The sequence below is a fragment of the Scyliorhinus canicula genome, chromosome 8 (assembly GCF_902713615.1).
Source record: "Scyliorhinus canicula chromosome 8, sScyCan1.1, whole genome shotgun sequence".
Classification (NCBI taxonomy): domain Eukaryota; kingdom Metazoa; phylum Chordata; class Chondrichthyes; order Carcharhiniformes; family Scyliorhinidae; genus Scyliorhinus; species Scyliorhinus canicula.
This window is the reverse complement of record NC_052153.1, coordinates 111600936-111619201: the sequence shown is the minus strand read 5'-3', so window position 1 is coordinate 111619201 and position 18266 is coordinate 111600936. Positions and strand designations below refer to the sequence as shown.

The 18266-nt window shown below is 44.6% G+C and overlaps 1 protein-coding gene across 2 annotated transcripts in view; it reads right to left on the bottom strand.

The window, feature by feature from the left end:
- The window catches only part of pggt1b (protein geranylgeranyltransferase type I, beta subunit), a 108615-nt gene that overhangs the window by 43630 nt on the left and 46719 nt on the right, over positions 1-18266 (bottom strand). For both annotated transcript variants that reach the window (XM_038805067.1, XM_038805068.1), the window contains 2 exons: positions 9989-10056; positions 1886-2037 (listed from right to left, as the gene is read on the bottom strand). In XM_038805067.1, the coding sequence (XP_038660995.1) occupies positions 1886-2037; positions 9989-10056 (220 nt within the window). The remainder of the gene's footprint in view (positions 1-1885; positions 2038-9988; positions 10057-18266) is intronic.

Here is an 18266-nt window from a genome sequence, read left to right as displayed (position 1 = left end):
AGCTCCAGGACATCACTGGAGGAGTTCCTCATGGTGGAGTCCTTGGCCCAACCATCTTCAACTGCTCCATCAATGACCTTTCCTCCATCATAAAGTCAGAAGGAAGGATGCTCACTGGTGATTGCACAATGTTCAATCATTCCCGACTCCTCAGATACTAAAGCAGTCATTTCTTAAATGCAGCACAACCTGGGCAACATTTAGGCTTAGGCTGACAGGAACGAGTAACATGTGCACCATAAAGTGCCAGGCAATGACCATCTCCAACAAGGGAGATCCAACCATTTCCCCATCAAATTTAAAAACTGTATCATTTCTAATCCCCCCACAATCAACATCCTGGGAGTGACCATTGACCAGAAACTGAACTGGACCAGCCAGATAAATACTGTAGTTACAAGAGGTCAGAGGCTCACAATCCTGCGGAGAATAACATGCCTCCTGACTCCCCAAGGCCTGCCCAACATCTACAAGGCACAAGTCAGCAGTGTGATTAAATAGTTTTCACTTGCCATCGTGAGTGCAGCTCCAATAGCAAGCTTAACACCATTTAGGATAAAGTAGCTCAATTGATCGGCACGTCATCTACTCCCTCTAATACCCACTGCATGTACTACCGATGCACAGTTGCAGCAGTGTATACATCCAAAAGATACACTGCAGTAATCCACTAAGATGCCTATGACAGCACCTTTCAGTCTATAACCTCTTCCCCTAGAAGGACAAGGGCAGCAGATGCATGGGAAAAACACCATCTGCACATTCCCCGCCACACCATACATCATGCCCACTTGGAACTATAATGGCATTCCTCAACAGTCATTGGGTCAAAGCCTTGGACGCCTCTCCCAAAGAGCACCATGGGTGTACCTACACCACATGGACTGCAGCTCTGGGTGGCTTTTGAGAAATTCATGACATCTGTCTTAACTGTATCTGCCATTTGATGTGTACTGTGGTTCAATCACAATTTCTCCGTTAATTTATGTGTACCTCTTACTAATTCTGGGATGTTGGGACTACATATTTCTAACTTTCTATGTAAAATTTGTCGTGTTTGCTCAAAACCCATGGAACTTTGTGGCTTTATACCAAAAGCAGGTAACTTGAACTTAGTTTAAATAAAATGTTGTTGATCCCAAACCTCTTTTCATCCCATGTCCTGGGGCCAGGGCAATAACCATGCAGGCTCACAAAAGGAAAGATTTGTTTGGATATAAGTATTAGCAACTTGCCACAGAAACTGAACTATAGGATAAATTGAAGTTTGAGCAAAAAGACCGAGGAATTGAACAAAAACATAAGTAACTGTGAGAGTGAATTCGAACACTATTCACAATATGGAGACACGAGTGCAATCATTCCAGTTTCATCTTACTCTCAGGCATCAAAAGGTCCCAGGTGAGCAAAACTTGAACTCTCCCAATCCAGTGAAGTTAAAGCTACAGAGCATAACATAGCACAATCGCTTCACAGCTCCAGGGTCCCAGGTTCGATTCTGGCTTGGGTCACTGTCTGTGTGGAGTCTGCACATCCTCCCAGTGTGTGCGTGGGTTTCCTCCGGGTGCTCCGGTTTCCTCCCACGGTCCAAAGATGTGCAGGTTAGGTGGATTGACCATGATAAATTGCCCTTAGTAGCCAAAATTGTCCTTAGTATTGGGTGGGGTTACTGGGTTATGGGGATAGGGTGGAGTTGTTGACCTTGGGTAGGGTGCTCTTTCCAAGAGCCGGTGCAGACTCGATGGGCTGAATGGCCTCCTTCTGCACTGTAAATTCTATGATAACTATCCCAACATTTACATGCTATTTTAAGTCAATTCATGATAGGTTCCAGAGTACTGGAGCAACTTGGTCAAAGTGTAACAAAAAAAGGATTTCATTTTACCTGCCATCTTCTAGTTGAAGAGCTCCAAGCCCTGCCAGACATGCTTCTTTATTTACCCGTTTCAGATCATCTCCAAGGATCACCAGGCTAGCTAGGCCAGTGTATGTCATGGCTATGTGACCGCTGTCATACAAATGATGTACACCATTATCCTAAAAAATACCAGTAAGCATCCATCAGACAAAATGGCTGAGTTTGAAATATTCAGCAAGTTTGGCAGCATTTGTGGAGAGAGAATGTTAATGTTTCAGGTCGATAACTCTTCAAAGAATCAAAGTTAACTGTGTTCCTTTGTCCACAGGTGTGGCTAGATCTGCTAGGGATGTCCAGCATTTTTTTATTTCAAATTTTCAGTACCTTGTTATTGTATGAATATTTTATTTGTTTTGCTCAAGGGTTACAATCAGATCAAATATTCAATAATTATAATTCTGCTTTTTGAGAGGTAAGGGAGCCAGAAGATAGAGAATGAGAGAGGAACTCTTCCCCAAATCCTTGAGATTAAAAATTACAAGTTTGAAATCAATGTCTAGCATTTTCTTTCTTGTATACAAATTATATACAGTGCATCAATATAAACAAGTTAGCATGCTTTTGTGTTTTTAATACGACACTGCAATGAAGTTACTGTGAAAATCCCCTATTCACCACACTACGGTGTCTGTTTGGGTACACAGAGGGAGAATTCAGAATGTCCAATTCACCTGTCAAGCACGTCTTTCGGGACTTGTGGGAGGAATCCGGAGCACCCGGACGAAACCCATGCAGACAGGGGGAGAACATGCAGACTCCACACATACAGTGACCATTCGGGAATCGAACCAGAGTCCCTGGCGCTGTGAAGCAACAGTGCTAACCACTGTGCTACAGGGTTACTCTTGACCCTGACACTCTTGCAAACTACCATCACATCTCTAACCTCTCCTTCCTCTCAAAAGCCCACTAAAGTATTTTCATCTCCCAAAGGTTTATGAAGAACGTTCAATGGTGTTGTGTCAAAACATCAGGAGGCTGTGGCACTGAAGGCAGGCATGTAGTAAAGACCAAAGTTAGAAAATCAGTAGGTGTGCAGGGCTAAAGGAAATTGCAACGGTAGAATAAGGCCGAGGAGAGATTTACAAATGATGACATGGATTTTGAATTCAATGCTTGATTGTTGGGAAGCCATGAGGTCAACAAGGATGTAGACCAGGTGTTTAGCTGAGAAGTATAACATTTTTAAAATCGCAGACGAGGGAAGTTTTGGACCATGAACAGATCGAGTGTACAAATAGATTTGCAAGGGAAAATGATCTTCCCTTGGAGGGGGACACAAACAGTAGGAGTTGATTATAGAGCGTTAAGTATCACATGTATCTGGAAGACACCTAGTTCAACCTCTTAATTCACCCACTGTAACTAAATCATCACTCTGACATCCTGTAGTTAAGGAGCAGGAATTTTCTCCAATTAAATATTGGGAAGATCAAAACCATTGTCTTTGGGCTACAAACTCGGTACTCTTGCTAGAAACTCCATCCCTTTACCTGACATCCGAGACTGAACCAGGTTGTTTGCAACCTTGATGTCGTGTTTGATTCAGAGATAAGCTTCCAGCCACAGCATGACTGCCTATTTCCACCTCTATAAGCGAGACGCTGCTTCTGTCTCAGTTTATTGCTGTTGAAACCCACATCCAATTATTTGTTACATCTGAATTTGACTATCAAATGCACTTCAGACCAACCTTCCACATTCTATCCTCCATAAACCTGAGTGTCCAAAACTCTGCTGCCCAAGCCAATATTCGGGGCATGCTCCGCTCACCTATCACCCTTGTGGTCATTGATCTGTACTGCCTTTCAGTCAAGCAGAGCCTCAAACTTTAAAATATATCTTTATTAGCTTTAAAAAAAATTTTTTAACAAGTAACGCAACAAAAAAAAAAGGCAAAACAAGTACAGTACAGAATAGAAATTATTGCAAATATAACCAACAAGACAGGCTAGGTTCAGAATAACAGATTTTATGAACTTGTGCCTCCAGTTTTAATACTGGATCAATCAGAAAACAACAATTGGGGGAGAAAGAGCGGCAGTCAGTTTAGATTTCCCTCCTAGTTGGTGGCCCATTCTCCACACTTCAAGAGTATAAATAATAATAGGACTTCTGCATCTAGCAGAATTTGTCCTGTTGTCTCATAAAACAAAACCTGCAAAGGGTAAACTAAATTATGTGTTTCAATATCGAGCCAAATGGAGGCAGGGTCCTTCCTAACCCAATTCCTCATAAATTTAAGGCGAGAGGCCAGTTGATATAGCCAAATATTTGAAATACCCAAACCTCCCTTGAAACCTGGGAGCTACAGCTTGGCAACCTTAGTCAAGGCCTCTTATTCCAAATAAACAAACTGATCATTCCATTAATCTCCTTTAACTCTCTAGCTGACAATAAGATTCGCAACATCTGCAAGGGGTATAGCTCTTTGGCAATACATCATTTTAATCAAGGCAATCCTTGCCAGCCATGAGATTGACAGGTAAGACAGAGTCAAATCCCACCTAACAGAAGCAATCATCTGAGGACGTTTAGCCCCATACAACTGTAGCTCCCAGGCAAACCCCAACAGGCAGAGTTTCCCTCAACTGTCCCACTGGCCTTGCCTCCCACTTTGCAAAATTAAGCTTATAACTGGAGGAAAAAAGCCCCGATTATGTGGTGGCACGTATGGAGCGGTTCTTCTCTTCTCTCGAGCTCCCTGTGGTTTCAGAGGATCCATACATGCAATTATATTTCAAAAAATTGCGGGAAACAAGACATCTGGCTTTGATACAAATAGTAGCACATCATCCGCATAAAGCATAATCATATGCTGCTTCCCCCACAGCCTTGCCCCAATACCAAGGGGTCCTGCCCCAATACCAAGGGGTCCTGCCTAATAGCCTCCGCCAGCGGCTCTACGGCCATTGCAAACCACAAGGGGGACAGTAGGCAGCCGTCTAGTCTCTCTCTGCAAACCAAAGTTCTCGGACTTAAAACCATTCATGAGTACTACTACCAAGGGCCTATGGTACAGCACCTGAACCAACTTAATATATTTCTCACCCAACCCAAATATCCGCAGCGTGTACACCAGATAATTCCACTCCACCCAATCAAAGGCTTTCTCTGCATCTAAGCAGATCACCAGACTGTCTAGTGCCTGCTTCTGAAAAGCCTGAATCACATTCAATAATCTTCTAACATTGTTACTGGAAAACAGACCCTTTATAAACCCAGTCTGATCCTCCCGAACACTTATCAGTAAAATGCCCTCTAACAGCCTCACCAATACTTTAGACAACAACTTCAAATTAACAGTCAGAAATGAGATTGGCCTATAGGAGGTACATTCCATTGTGTCCTTGCCTGCCTTCAAAATTAGGGACATGTTTGCCTCCTGACATGTCGGTGGCGCTGACCTGTCTCAAAGGAGTGACAGTACATTCCAACCAATAGCTCTATTAACAGATCCTTAAACTCCCTGTAAACCTCTCACCCAAAACGGTCTGGCCCAGAAGCCTTGCCTGCTGAAGTTCCTTAATGGCCACAGTCACTTCATTTTTTGAGATAGGAGCGCAAAGGGCCAAGCTCTGATGCACCGAAACCAGAGGGAGCTCAAATGAGAAGAACCGCTCCTTACATGACACTACATAGACGGATTGACCAGACTTGTATAATTCTGCACAGGGATCACTTAAATGCCCAGTTAATATCTTCAGCTTTCATTAACCTCCTATCCCCAGAGTTCCACACAGAGTGGCTAGCCCTAGAGTCTGTCGTCTCTTAGTCACAAAGGCCAAGGGTTGGATCTCCATTTTTGGGATTATGTCCCCACGCTGTCAGGAAAACTGAAGTGAAAAGGCCACATATTCATAACCCTGTAGTGGGCTGGCAGTGACCTATCGGAAGCTCCACACTTCTGGGTCGCCAGCAGCCTTGCTGTGCTCCATGGCGGACTCATACCACGGAGCTGGACCTCTCAAATAGTGCCCCCGATCGGCCACGCGCCCGACCCTGACCGCCTGCCCAAAAATACCCCAGGCCCGTTTGAGGCCCGTCCTCGGATCGGCCCGCCCCCGACCATGGCGGCTGTGGACTACGCGAGTATCCCGAACGGCAGGACCATGAGTGGTTCACGCCGTCGGGACTTCAGCTGGCCGGGGCGGAGCGGGCCTCCAGCAATGGGTACAGGTAGGTGATATGCGGCGCTGAGTACGCTGCTTTTCGGGGCCCGGAGAATCGGGGAACCGGCGTTGGTCTCAATTTCGTGCGGGGAAGTGGATTCTCCACCCGGCGCCAGACAAGATTTTGGCGTTGAGGCTGGATTCTCCGTACCCCAAGTACTTAATTGGCTTATTCCCAAACTCATAGTTGTTGCTTCGCGAACTTAAGACTGCTCTTGCTGTGCATCATCAATAAAGACTCAAAAGCTACCCTCAGCAATTGCTTGCTCGGAGCCTCCAGAACTTCTCCCATACATCAGCCAAACAGACTTCCAGCTGCCGCTGGCTGTCCAGCATTCTCCGCCTTTTGTTCGTGATGCAAGAAACACCCAACCCCCTAGTATAGGCCTTGCAGGAGTGATATAAGAAAGGGAATTGACCCAGTAAAAAACCTCAAACTCCTTAAAGTATGTAGTAAAGGATTAATCCCCAAGGAGCGAGGTGTCAAGCCACTACCACTCGGGTGGAGGGTCGCTCCTCAGGCAAAAGGAGCACGGTCAGAGATTACAATGTTTCCCCTAGAGCGAGAGGACACTAACTGTAGAAAAGTCGAGGCACAATTCTAGTGTGACATTGATGAGGGTCTGAGAGTTAGTGGAGGCCAACTGCGCATAGTCCAAAAAAGCCCTTGTGATAAATTCCAGAGGGGGTAAATGGGCAGGCTATATATATTCATTATTGAGACAGTTTCTCCTTGTACTATCTCCTCGACAATCACAAAGTTGCCTCCCTTATCTTAACACAATTCTCCTTTTCGAAGGGGCTAGTTTTGTTGCTCAAAACTGCCACAACTCTGCTGCTCAACAAGAAGGAGGCAAAAAAGACCTGCCCCACCCATTCCCGCCTGTATTTTAAGTGCTCCTGGTCATCCAAGTGAGTCTCCTGTAACAAAGCAATGTCCACTTTCTCCTTAACCGTCCTTTTCCTTTTGTTAGGATGCTGAAAGCTCTGCACATTCCAAGAGCAAAGTTTAAAATTAGTTACTGCCATTGAGTAGATTGAGAAAAGTAGGATCGGATATTCGCGCCACATTCAGGTGTCTGTCTAACACCCCTCCTCCATCTCACACAAAACCAGAGGTACCAAAATACTCCCAACATGTTCCTCTCTCAGATAAAAGACCTCTTTGTACCAGTGCAGGATATAGTAAATGGGACAGAAACCCCAACATAACAAAATGCAAAAGAATCACGACTACAAGAGTTCTAAGCGGACATTCCTCAACAAAGGTCAGGACCCGCAGGGCTAACCTATCAGGAGACAACCTCCTTAATGAGAAGGAAAAAGCCAACAAGGGAATAGGTGCCAAATGCCGCTCCCATATTTTGAACCCACCAATGAAGACCTGCACCTGCACCCCCCCCAAGCCGGTAACAGCACCATTCAGTTCTGACATTATTAAAGAGAGGATATGATAAGAAAAGGTGATGGGTAATTAGCGCTCGGCACAACTACCACGAATAATAAAGTCCCTGGGACACTGAACGACAAGAAAAATACACGCATTACAGGGCTCAAATGTTAATTCCTCCCATGAAGGGTCAAACAACGGGGCAGCACGTTGGCACAGTGGTTAGCACTGGGACGATAGCGCTGAGGACCGGGTTCGAATCCTAGCCCTGGGTCACTGTCCATGTGGAGTTTGCACATTCTCCCCGTGACTGCGTAGGTTTCACCCCCACAACCCAAAGCTGTGCAGGATGGTGGATTGGCCATGCTAGATTGACTCTTAATTGGAAAAATAATAATTGGGTACTCTAAATTTAAAAAAAAAAGATCTGTCATATAACAACATGACAGGAAGAATGTCCGGATTTCAGATTTTCTGAGTTGCTGATGATCAGTCCAACCCCTTGCCCTCTACGGACGTAATGAAAGCCAAGGCACTGGTCGGGTCATTGGAAGACTCAATGGAGTTATCGGATATCGCTTTCAGGGATGTAGGATAATGCATGAAACCAGCAGCCTCGAGTTGCCTTTGATCTTCGTTGAAGCCTCAACATTTCAGCCAAGTCGCTGCCAAAAAGCCCTGGAAAAAGGAAACCCTGGCCCCTCATGGAGCCAGGTCCCACCCACTGTGCCTTGCTGTCGCCAGGACCCTCTTGCGATCTTTAGAATTGTGGAAGCAAATTATTATAGGCCTGGGACCTTGATTGTCCCTCGGGGTCGAAAACGGGATATGAGTGCAGCATTTCTTATTTGAAACGCCAGCTTTCATTTAGCTTAAGAAAATGTGGCAGCCAGTTCTCAAAGAACTAACAGGTGTCTTCCCCTCCACTCGTTCTGGCAGACCGATGACCCGGACATTCTTCCTCCGGCCTCGGTTCTCCAAATATCAGGATTTCTGACATGTCACATAGCTGGTTTTCCAAGGATTGAATACATGCTGCAGCGAAGGAAGCAACATTTGATATTCAGGATTCTTTCCTTTTCATCAAGCCTTTTATTAGCATTCTGCAGCTTGGCCGCATGAACACTCAAAATTTTCAGTCAGCAAGCCGAGTCTCTGATCTACTATTCAGGTCTATTTGCAGTCATCATTTTCACTGCCTCAGCGAGCACCTGGCCGTGAGACCGCTCGAGGATCAAGTCGCCATATTGAAAAGGTGGCTGCATCCCCGCAGAATCCAACTGCAGCCGTTTATCACTAGGCTTCTTTGCGTTTTTCAGCATTTTCTTATTCAAAAGTCTTCCAGGGACATACTACCAATTATTAACTTTCAGATCAGGCGGGGAAAACAAGATAAGAGACGGATTATAAAGTGAGTGGCACCAGACCTCAAGGAAAAGCTGCTATTCCCATGCCCAGTCTGCATCATGTGGTCCTCCAGAGCCTCAATTTTAAAATTCTCATCCTGGATTTTCAGGTTTGCATGGCCCCAACTCTGTAATCTTCTTCAGCCCTGCAAATTTCTGGGATGTCTATGCTCACTGGGATATCTGCCTTGTTGAGCAACCTGAATTTTAAATGCTTTGCCACTGACAACTGTGCCTTTAGGTGCTTAGGTTCTAAGTTCTGGAATTTCCTCTCTAAACCTTTCCACCTCTCTTTAAGATACAAGCTCCATAGAACCTACCTCTTTCATTAAATGTTTGACCATCTGTTCTACCATCACCTTTGTGGCTCAGTGCCAACTTCTGCTTTATGACACATCTGTGAAGCGCTGTGGGATTACATTAAAGCTGCTGTATATGTAATGTTACCTCTGATTTATTTAGTTTTCAGCCATTTGTAGGAAATTCTACTTTCAGAGATGCAATATCGAACTTTCCACAATTTACTATAATACCTTCTCATAGAAACAATGCGATAAATTGGGAACATCAGTGCTGTTCTGGTTTTAAAAACAATTTTAATCTCTAGGTATAAAAATGCTCCTAAATTCTTCCTCCTCTTCTCAGAATTTCCTCTTTCCATACCTCGTCAGCAGTGAAATTGCAAGGTAAAATTACTTCTACTATCTGCTGAAATAGAAGGGGTTCTGTCCATTGGAATAATGAAGTGATAGCCCTTACTCTTGACGAGACTTCAATTGTTTTCTGATTTATTAGATTGCTGTGCACACAAGCTAAAATTATTTCAAGATAACAGTTAAATTCAACAGCATTTAGGAACTCTTTTTTTAATGATCAAATGTTACTAAATGCTTGTTTGTTGGAAGCTTCACCAACACAATTATAGCTAAGTTCCACAGAAAGCAAGACCCATGGAGCCTCGAACTGCACAGAAATCAACTCAAAATTACTTGTGGGTCCCCTTCAGGAATAATTCAGAAACTTCTATTAGGACCTTTGGAGTAGTCACCACTGAATAAAGGATTGGGTTCACACTGAGATGCTTTACACAGTCATAGCTAACCTTTGACTGACTATACGGAACTCCTAGATGTGAAGAACCCCTGAAACCACAGCGGTCCAGATTGGATTCTGAAAAACAAAAAATAAAATAATTGTTAATTTACACTAAAATAAATTATGAGTTTTATTTAAAACTTCTAAAAACGTAAGCATCTCTGAACTCACTGCTAAAAAAAACCAGGCTATCAACCTGAAATATTAACTTGGCAGGTGCTGCCAGGCAAGTAGAGTATTTCCAGCATTTTCTATTATTAGAATCGTAAACCACAATTGAATTTCAAACTCTGTAATCATTTGTAACCAAAATTCCATCGCAACACACATTTCACACATTTAAAATGTTTAAAAACATCTGAAAGCAGCTTCCAGCCATATAAAACAATCTTGATTTCTAAATGTCTATACCCCACTTAATTATTTTCTTTAATGCATTGCAGAACTCTTGAGACACAGTTTACAAGTAGTCTACTATAAATAGACTCCTTGGGAATACAGAAAATTATAGCACAGGCCATTTTGAGATTTGTCAATTGTTTGCAATTGAAAATCTCCCAAACAGCAACTGGCTTTCCTTTACTTAAGATCGTTCTTCATCTCTTCCAGTATGACAGAAGAATAATCTTGTCTTTACTGTTTTACCAATGTCTTCACCAAGAATCTAATTTTCAGTGTGGGCAAGCAGCTTCTGAGTTTTGCAATTGAGCTGATTTCTGTACTCCCTATAATTCACAGAAGTTCCCTTTTAATTAGGCACTGCCAGTTAGTTAATCCAGGTTACAGAAATCAACTGTAGCACTTTGACTACTGTTCTATTCATCACTCGTCACTCAAGGGAACAAAAAGACATTCTGCGTCCCACCTGTTCTCCATGTGGCCCCTAGGACGCTGGGACCTTGAGGGACACAGGAGGTAATTCAGCCCTCTTGAGCCTGCCCCACCACTCAATAAAGTTGGACTTTAACCTGGTGTTGTAAGATGTCTTACTGTGCTCAGCCCAGTCCTGGTGTTGTAAGATGTCTTACTGTGCTCACCCCAGTCCGACGCCGGCATCTCCACATCAAGTTCTATTCATAGTTACTCGAGTTCAATTCATTTATCATTCTTGCATACCACTGTTGTAATTCCAATTTTCTCAGTTTATCTCGATCTCTTCGGATACTACTGCAGCAACACCATACATTCTGCACTTTGGTGACAAAGATTTTACATGTACATTGATGGCATCCAGTTCTACCAGCCAGTACCTCCTCGGTTCTAAATTTTCAAACTGCTTGTCTGATATCCAGTGCTGGATGAACAGAAATTTCCCCAAATAAATATTGGGAAGATCAAAGTCATAGCTCTGGTCCTCATGACAAACTCCATTCCCTAGCTAGTGACACATTTCCTTTTACTGCCAATTGTTTGGAGTGTGAACCAGGCTGTTAGCAAGCTTGGTGTCCCAAACACATATCCGCACCATCATTAAGACTGCCTATTTCTACCCCCATAACACTACATGGCACAACCACTATCTCAGCTCGTTTGCTGCTGAAATCCTCATCCATGGCTTTATTACCTTGAGATCCAACTATTCCAGTATGCTCCTGGGCAACTTTGACCTTCCCCAAGGTGAAGGTCAACCAAAATTTCCTTAATCTATAACCTCGGTACTTGTTGATGTAGATCGTCTTCCAGCAGACTAATGTCTCAACATAATTCTCACCCCATTGTCAAATTAATTCATGACCACAGCCCTCCCGACCACTGTTTTCTCCTCCAATCCTAGAAGCCTCTGAGATGATATCTATGGTTCATCTAATTCTGGCCGGTGGAGCATCTCCGATTTTAATCACTCCACCACTGGTGGTTGTGACTTCAGCTGCCAAGGTTGTAAGCTCTGAAATTTCCCCTTCTTCCTTAAAGTCTACCCCTTTGACCATTATCTGCCCTAATACCTCTAATATGATCCCATATCTTATTGTGATTTATAATGCTCAGAAAATAGCATAAGCAGCAAGTAATAGATGGGGCTAAGCAATTCCACAAACAAGCAATCAGATCTAAGCTCTGTAGTCCTACCGCATCCAGTCGTAAATGAAGAATTAAACAACTCACTGGAGGAGGGTGCTCCACAAACATCCTAATCCTCAATGATGGAGGAGCCCAGTACACTAATGCAAAATATAAGGCTGCAGCATTCACAACAATATTCAGCCAATAGTGCTGAATGGATGATCCATCTTGGCCGCCTTTGGAAGGCCCCAACCAATCCTCACCAATTCGATTCACTCCACTTGATATCAAGAAACGGTCGAAGGGACTGGAGACAGCATTGGCTATGTGCCCTGACAATACTCCGGTAATAGTACTGAAGACGTCTGCTCCAGAACTTGCCGCATCCCTACCCAAGTGGATTCAGTAGAGCTACAACACTAGAATCTACTCAGCCATGTTGAAAAAGGTATTTCCTGTACACCGAAAGCAGAGCAAATCCAACCCAGCCAAATATCACCCCATCAGTCTACTCTCAGTCATCAGTAAAGTGATGGAAGGGGGTCATCAATAGTCCTAATAAGCTGCACTTACTTAGCAATAGCCTGTTCACTAACTCTCAGCTTGGTCTAACAGGGTCACTCAGCTCCTGACCTCATTGCAGCCTTGGTTGAAACATGGACAAAAGAGCTGAATGCCAGAGGAGAGAGGAGAGTGATTGCCCTCGATAACAAAGCAGTATTTAACAGAGCATGGCACCAAGCAGCCCCAGCAAAACTGGAGTCAAAGGGAATCAGGGGGAAACCATTCCAGTGGCTGGAGTCTAACCTAGCACAAAGGTAGATGATTGTGGTTGCTGAGGGTCATCAACTCAGTCCATGAGACATATGAGCAGAATTAGGCTATTCGGCCCATTGAATCTGCTCCGCCATTCAATCAAGGCTGATGTGTTTCTCATCCCCATTCTTCTGCCTCCTCCCCATAACCTCTGATCCCCTTATTAATCAAGAGCCTATCTATCTCTTTCTTTTAAAGATACCTAGTGATTTGATTTCCACAACTGTCTGCGGCAAAGAGTTCCACAGATTCACCACCCCCAGGCTGAAGAAATTCCTCCTCATCTCAGTTTTAAAGGATTGTCCCTTTAGTCTGAGGTTGTGGGTTCTAGATTTTCCTACTAGTGGAAACATCCTCTCCAAGTCTACTCTATCTAGGCATCTCAGTATCCGGTAGTTTCAATAAAATCCCCTTTCATCAAGGAACAAAGAAAAGTATAGCACAGGAGCAGGCCTTCATGCCGATCATGATGCCCTAACTAAAAAAATACTCCTGCCCTTACTCCTCCCTATTCATGTACCCATCCAGGTGTCTCTTAAATATTGCTAATGTGACTGCTTCCACCACATCCTCTGGCAGCTCGTTCCAGGCACCCACCACTCTCTACGTGAAAAACTTACCCTACACATCTCCCTTAAACTTTCTCCCTCTCACCTTGCATCTATGCCACCTTGTAATTGACACTTCCACCCTTAGAAAAATTCTCTGACGATCCTCCCTGTCTCTACCTCAATTTTGTACACATCTATCATATCTTCTCTCAGCTTCCGTCTTTCCAGTGAAAACAATCCTAGTATATTTAACCTCTCCTCATAGACAACACCCTTGAGACCAGGCAACATCCTGGCGAACCTTCTTTGCACTCTCTCCAAAGCTTCTGCGCCCTTCTGATAATGTGTTGACCAGAACTGCACGCAATACTCCAAATGCGGCCTAACCAAGGTTTTATATAGCTGCAACATGATTTCCCAACTCAATGCCCCGGCTGATGAAGGAATGCATGCTATATGCCTTCTTAATCAATTTGGCCACCTGTGTTGCCACTTTTAGGGAACTGTGGACATGCACGCCCAGATCCCTCTGTATGTTAATGTTCCTAACGTTCTGCCATTTACAGTCTAATTCATACCTAGATTTGATCCTCCAAAATGCATCACCTCACATTTGTCCGGATTAAACTCCATCCGCCATTTCTGTGCCCAAGTCTCCAATGTAACTATATCCTGTTGCATCCTCTGACAATCCTCGACACTATCAGCAACTCGGCCAATCTTCATGTCATCCGCAAACTTACTAATCAGACTACCCACATTTTCCTCCAGATCATTTATCTATACTACAAACAACAGAGGTCCCAGCACTGATCCCTGTGGAATACCACTAGCTACAGATCTCCATTCTAAAAAACACCCTTCCACCACTACTCTCTGTCTCCTATAACCAAGCCAGTCCTGTATCCATCTAGCCAGTCCACCCCAAATCTCATGTGATTTTAGTTTTTGTACCAGTCTGCCATGTGGGACCTTGTCGCTCACCTTGCTGAAGTCCATATACACTACATCCACAGCTCTCCCCTCATCAATTTTCTTTGTCACCTCTTCAAAAAACTCAATCAAGTTGGTGAGACATTACCTTCCCCGTAAAAAACCACGCTGCCCATCCCAAACTGGTCAATTTTCCTCCAAATATGCATATATCCTGTTCCTCAGTATCTTTTCCAAAAGCTTCCCCACCACTGATGTCAGGCTCACCAGCCTATAAATTGCTGGATTATCCTTGCTTCCTTTCTTAAACAAAGGAACATTGGCTATTCTCCAGACCTCTGTCCTTCTAAACTCCGAGTACAGACCCAGCGTCCTTAACTGCTCCTCATAGGGCAAGCTCTTCACTCTAGGGATCATTCTTGTGAACCTCCTTTGAACCTTTTCCAAGACCAGTTCATTCTTCCTTAGATATGGGGCCCAAATCTGCTCACAATGTTCCAAATGGGGTCTGGCCAGTTTTATGCAGCCTCAGAAGTACATCCTGCTCTTGTATTCTAGCCCTCTCAGCATGAATGCTAACATTGCATTTGACTTCCTAACTGCCAACTGAACCGGCATGTTAACCTTAAGAGAATATTGAACTAGGACTTCCAAGTCCCTTTCTACTTCTGATTTCCTAAGCCTTTCCCCATTTAGAAAATAATCCATGCCATTCTTCCTATCAAAGTGCACAACCTCACACTTGTCCACATTGTATTCCATCTACCACTACTTTGTCCACTCTCCGAGCCTGTCCAAGTCCTTATGCAGCTTCGCTGCTTCCTCAATACTACCTGTCCCTTTGCATATCTTTGTATCATCTGCAAACTTAGCAACAGTGCCCTCAAGTTATTTCTTCCAGATTGGTGTCCTGAGGCACACCACTAGTCACCGGCTGCCATCCTGAAAAAGACTCCTTTACCCCCATTCTCTACCTTCTGCCAGTCAGCCAGTTCTCTATCCATGCCTTAACACCATGAACTCTTCATTTATTTAATAGCCTCTACGGCACCTTGCCAAAGGCCTTCTGGAAATCTAAGTCGATTATGTCTGCTGGTTCTCCTTTGTCTAATTTCCTCGTTACCTCCTGAATTCTAACAGATTTGTCAGACATGACCTCCCCTTGATGAAGCCGTGCTGACTCAGTCCTATTTTATCATGCACTTCCAAGTTCTTCGCAATCTCATCTTTAACAATGGACTCTTAAGATCTTACCAATGACCGAAGTCAGGCTAACCGGCCTATAATTTCCCGTCTTCTGCACCCCTCCCTTCTTAAACAGGGGTGTTACATTAGCCATTTTCCAGTCCTCTGCGACCATCACTGCCTCCAATGATTCCTGAAAGATCACTACCAATGCCTCTACAATCTCCTCAGTTATGTCCTTCAGAACTCTGGGGTATAGTCCATCTGACTTATCCACCTTCAGACCTTTCAGTTTCCCCAGAAACGTATCCTTAGTGATGGCCACTACACCCACCTGTGCACCCTGATTCTCCTGAAGTTCTGGTATCCCACTGGTGTCTTCCACCGCGAAGACTGATGCAAAGTAACTATTCAGTTCCTCTGCCATTTAGTTTTTTCCTATTACTACTTCTCCAGCATTATTTTCCAATGATCCAATGTCTATGTTTGCCCCTCTCTTACCTTTTATGTATTGAAAAAATCTCCTGCTATCTCCTTTAATATTTCTAGCTAGCTTGCACTATTTCATCTTCCCCCCCCCCCCCCCCCAAGCTATTGTTTTTTTAGTTTAGCTTTTAAAGACTTTCCAATCCTCTGGCTTCCCACTAATCCTCGCCATTTTGTATGCTTTTTCTTTTGCTTTTATGCTGTCCTTGACTTCCCTCAATTGGCCATGGATGCCTTGTCCACCCCTTAGCATGTTTCCTCCTTCTTGGGATGAATTTCTGTTATGACTCCCTAATAACCTTCAAATACACCTGCCATTGCTGTTCCACTATTTTTCCTGCTAGGTTTCCCTTTCAATCAACCCTGGCCAGCTCCTCCCTCACGTCTTTGTAGTTACCTTTATTTAATTGTAATACTGTTACATCTGATTCTAACTTATCCCTCATTTCCTCAACTTACTGTCCCATCTATTTTTGTGTCATTTGTGATGACTTAAACCCTCTGAGCTCTTAAAACTGTTTCCACAGTCATATAACCTTCTATCCCTGATCCAAGTCGTTTATACAGATTGTAAATAGCTGGGGCCCTAAGGACTGAACCCTGTGATAATGCCTCCGACCGAGGAAGCGAGGGAAATGCGGCATTCTGCAGGTGAGACTAAAGCAACGTGGTTTCAAGACTCCTCTCCCCAGCAAACACTTGGCAAACATCCAAGCAATGGAAAACAAGCTGGACGAACCAAACACTAGACTTACCTCTCAGAGGGAAGAAAGAGACTGCTGTATGCTCTATTTCACAGGGACATGGCTCACCCCTGCCTCACTGGATTGTGCCATACAACCTGAAGGCTTCTCGATTCACCGGATGGACCACAACGGGTCATCAGGCAAAGCAAAGAGGGAAGGGGTTTGTCTCCTCATCAACTCCGCCTGGTGCTCGGAAGTGGCGACCCTGGCGACCTGCTGCTCCCCGGACCTGGAATACCTGACTGTGAAGTGCCGCCCGTACTACCTTTCATGCGAGTTCACTTATCACAGCGGCCTACATCCCGCCCCCGGCAGAAGTGAAGAAGGTGCTGGGCGAACTGTACACAGTTATACACAACTATGAAACAGAACACCCGGAGGCCTTGTTCATCGTGGCCGGGGACTTCAACAAGGCCAACGTCAAGAGTGTACTGCCAAGAGGGCGGCGTGTGGTGCAGTAGTTAGCACTGGGACTGCAACGCTGTGGACCCGGGTTCGAATCCCCGCCATTGGTCACTGTCCGTGTGGAGTTTGCACATGCTCCCCATGTCTGTATGGGTCCCACCCCCACAACCCAAAGTTGTGCAGGTTAGGTGGATTGGCCATGCTAAATTGCCCCTTAATTGGAAAAAAAATAATAATTGGGTACTCTAAAGTTATATTTAAAAAAATGCACTGCCAAAATTGCACCAACACATCCCCTGTCCCACCAGGGGCAACAACACTCTCGACCACTGCTACACCAAAATCAAGGGAGCCTACTGTTCCATCCCCCGACTGCACTTTGGAAAATCAGACCATAAAACAGTGCTCCTTCCCATACAAACAGAAATATGGACCAGTCCATTAACTCCAAGCAGTCAGGTCGTGCAGTGCTGGTCTGAGGAAGCAGAAGAGCTCCTACATGTCTGCTTGGAGTCAGTGGACTGGTCCATATTTAAGGCCTCCGCAACCAACCTAAACGAGTATGCTACCACCATCACAGACATCATCAGCAAATGTGCGGACAACTGTTTGCCAAATAAAGCATTACATACGTTCCCCAACCAGAATCCATTGCTTGATTGGGAACTTTAATCTATACAAGAAATCCAGGTATGACCTCCGCAAAGTCATCCGGAATGCCGAGAGACAATATCAGACCAAGCTAGAGTCATAGACTATCATTACTGACTCGCATCGGTTGTGGCAAGGCCTAAACAACATAATGGGCTACAAAGACGAGCCAAGCAGAATCTCCTGCAGCAGCACACCCCTCCCCGATCAACTCAATGCATTCCATGCTTGGTTCGAGCAGGAAACCATCAAACCGCTGTCGACTGCCCCAGCAGCCCTGGACACACCATAGCCACGATCACAGCTTCCGAAGTCAGATCGGCCTTCCTGACAGTGAGCCCGCGGAAGGCGACGGGTCTGCACGGGATCCCTGGTCGTGCACTCAGATCATGTGTGGACCAACTGGCAGATGTGTTTGCGGACACCTTTAACCTGTCCCTTCTCCGCTCTGAGGTCCCCAATTGTTTCAAGAAGACCATCATAGCAGTGCCAAAGCAGAACCAGGCAATGT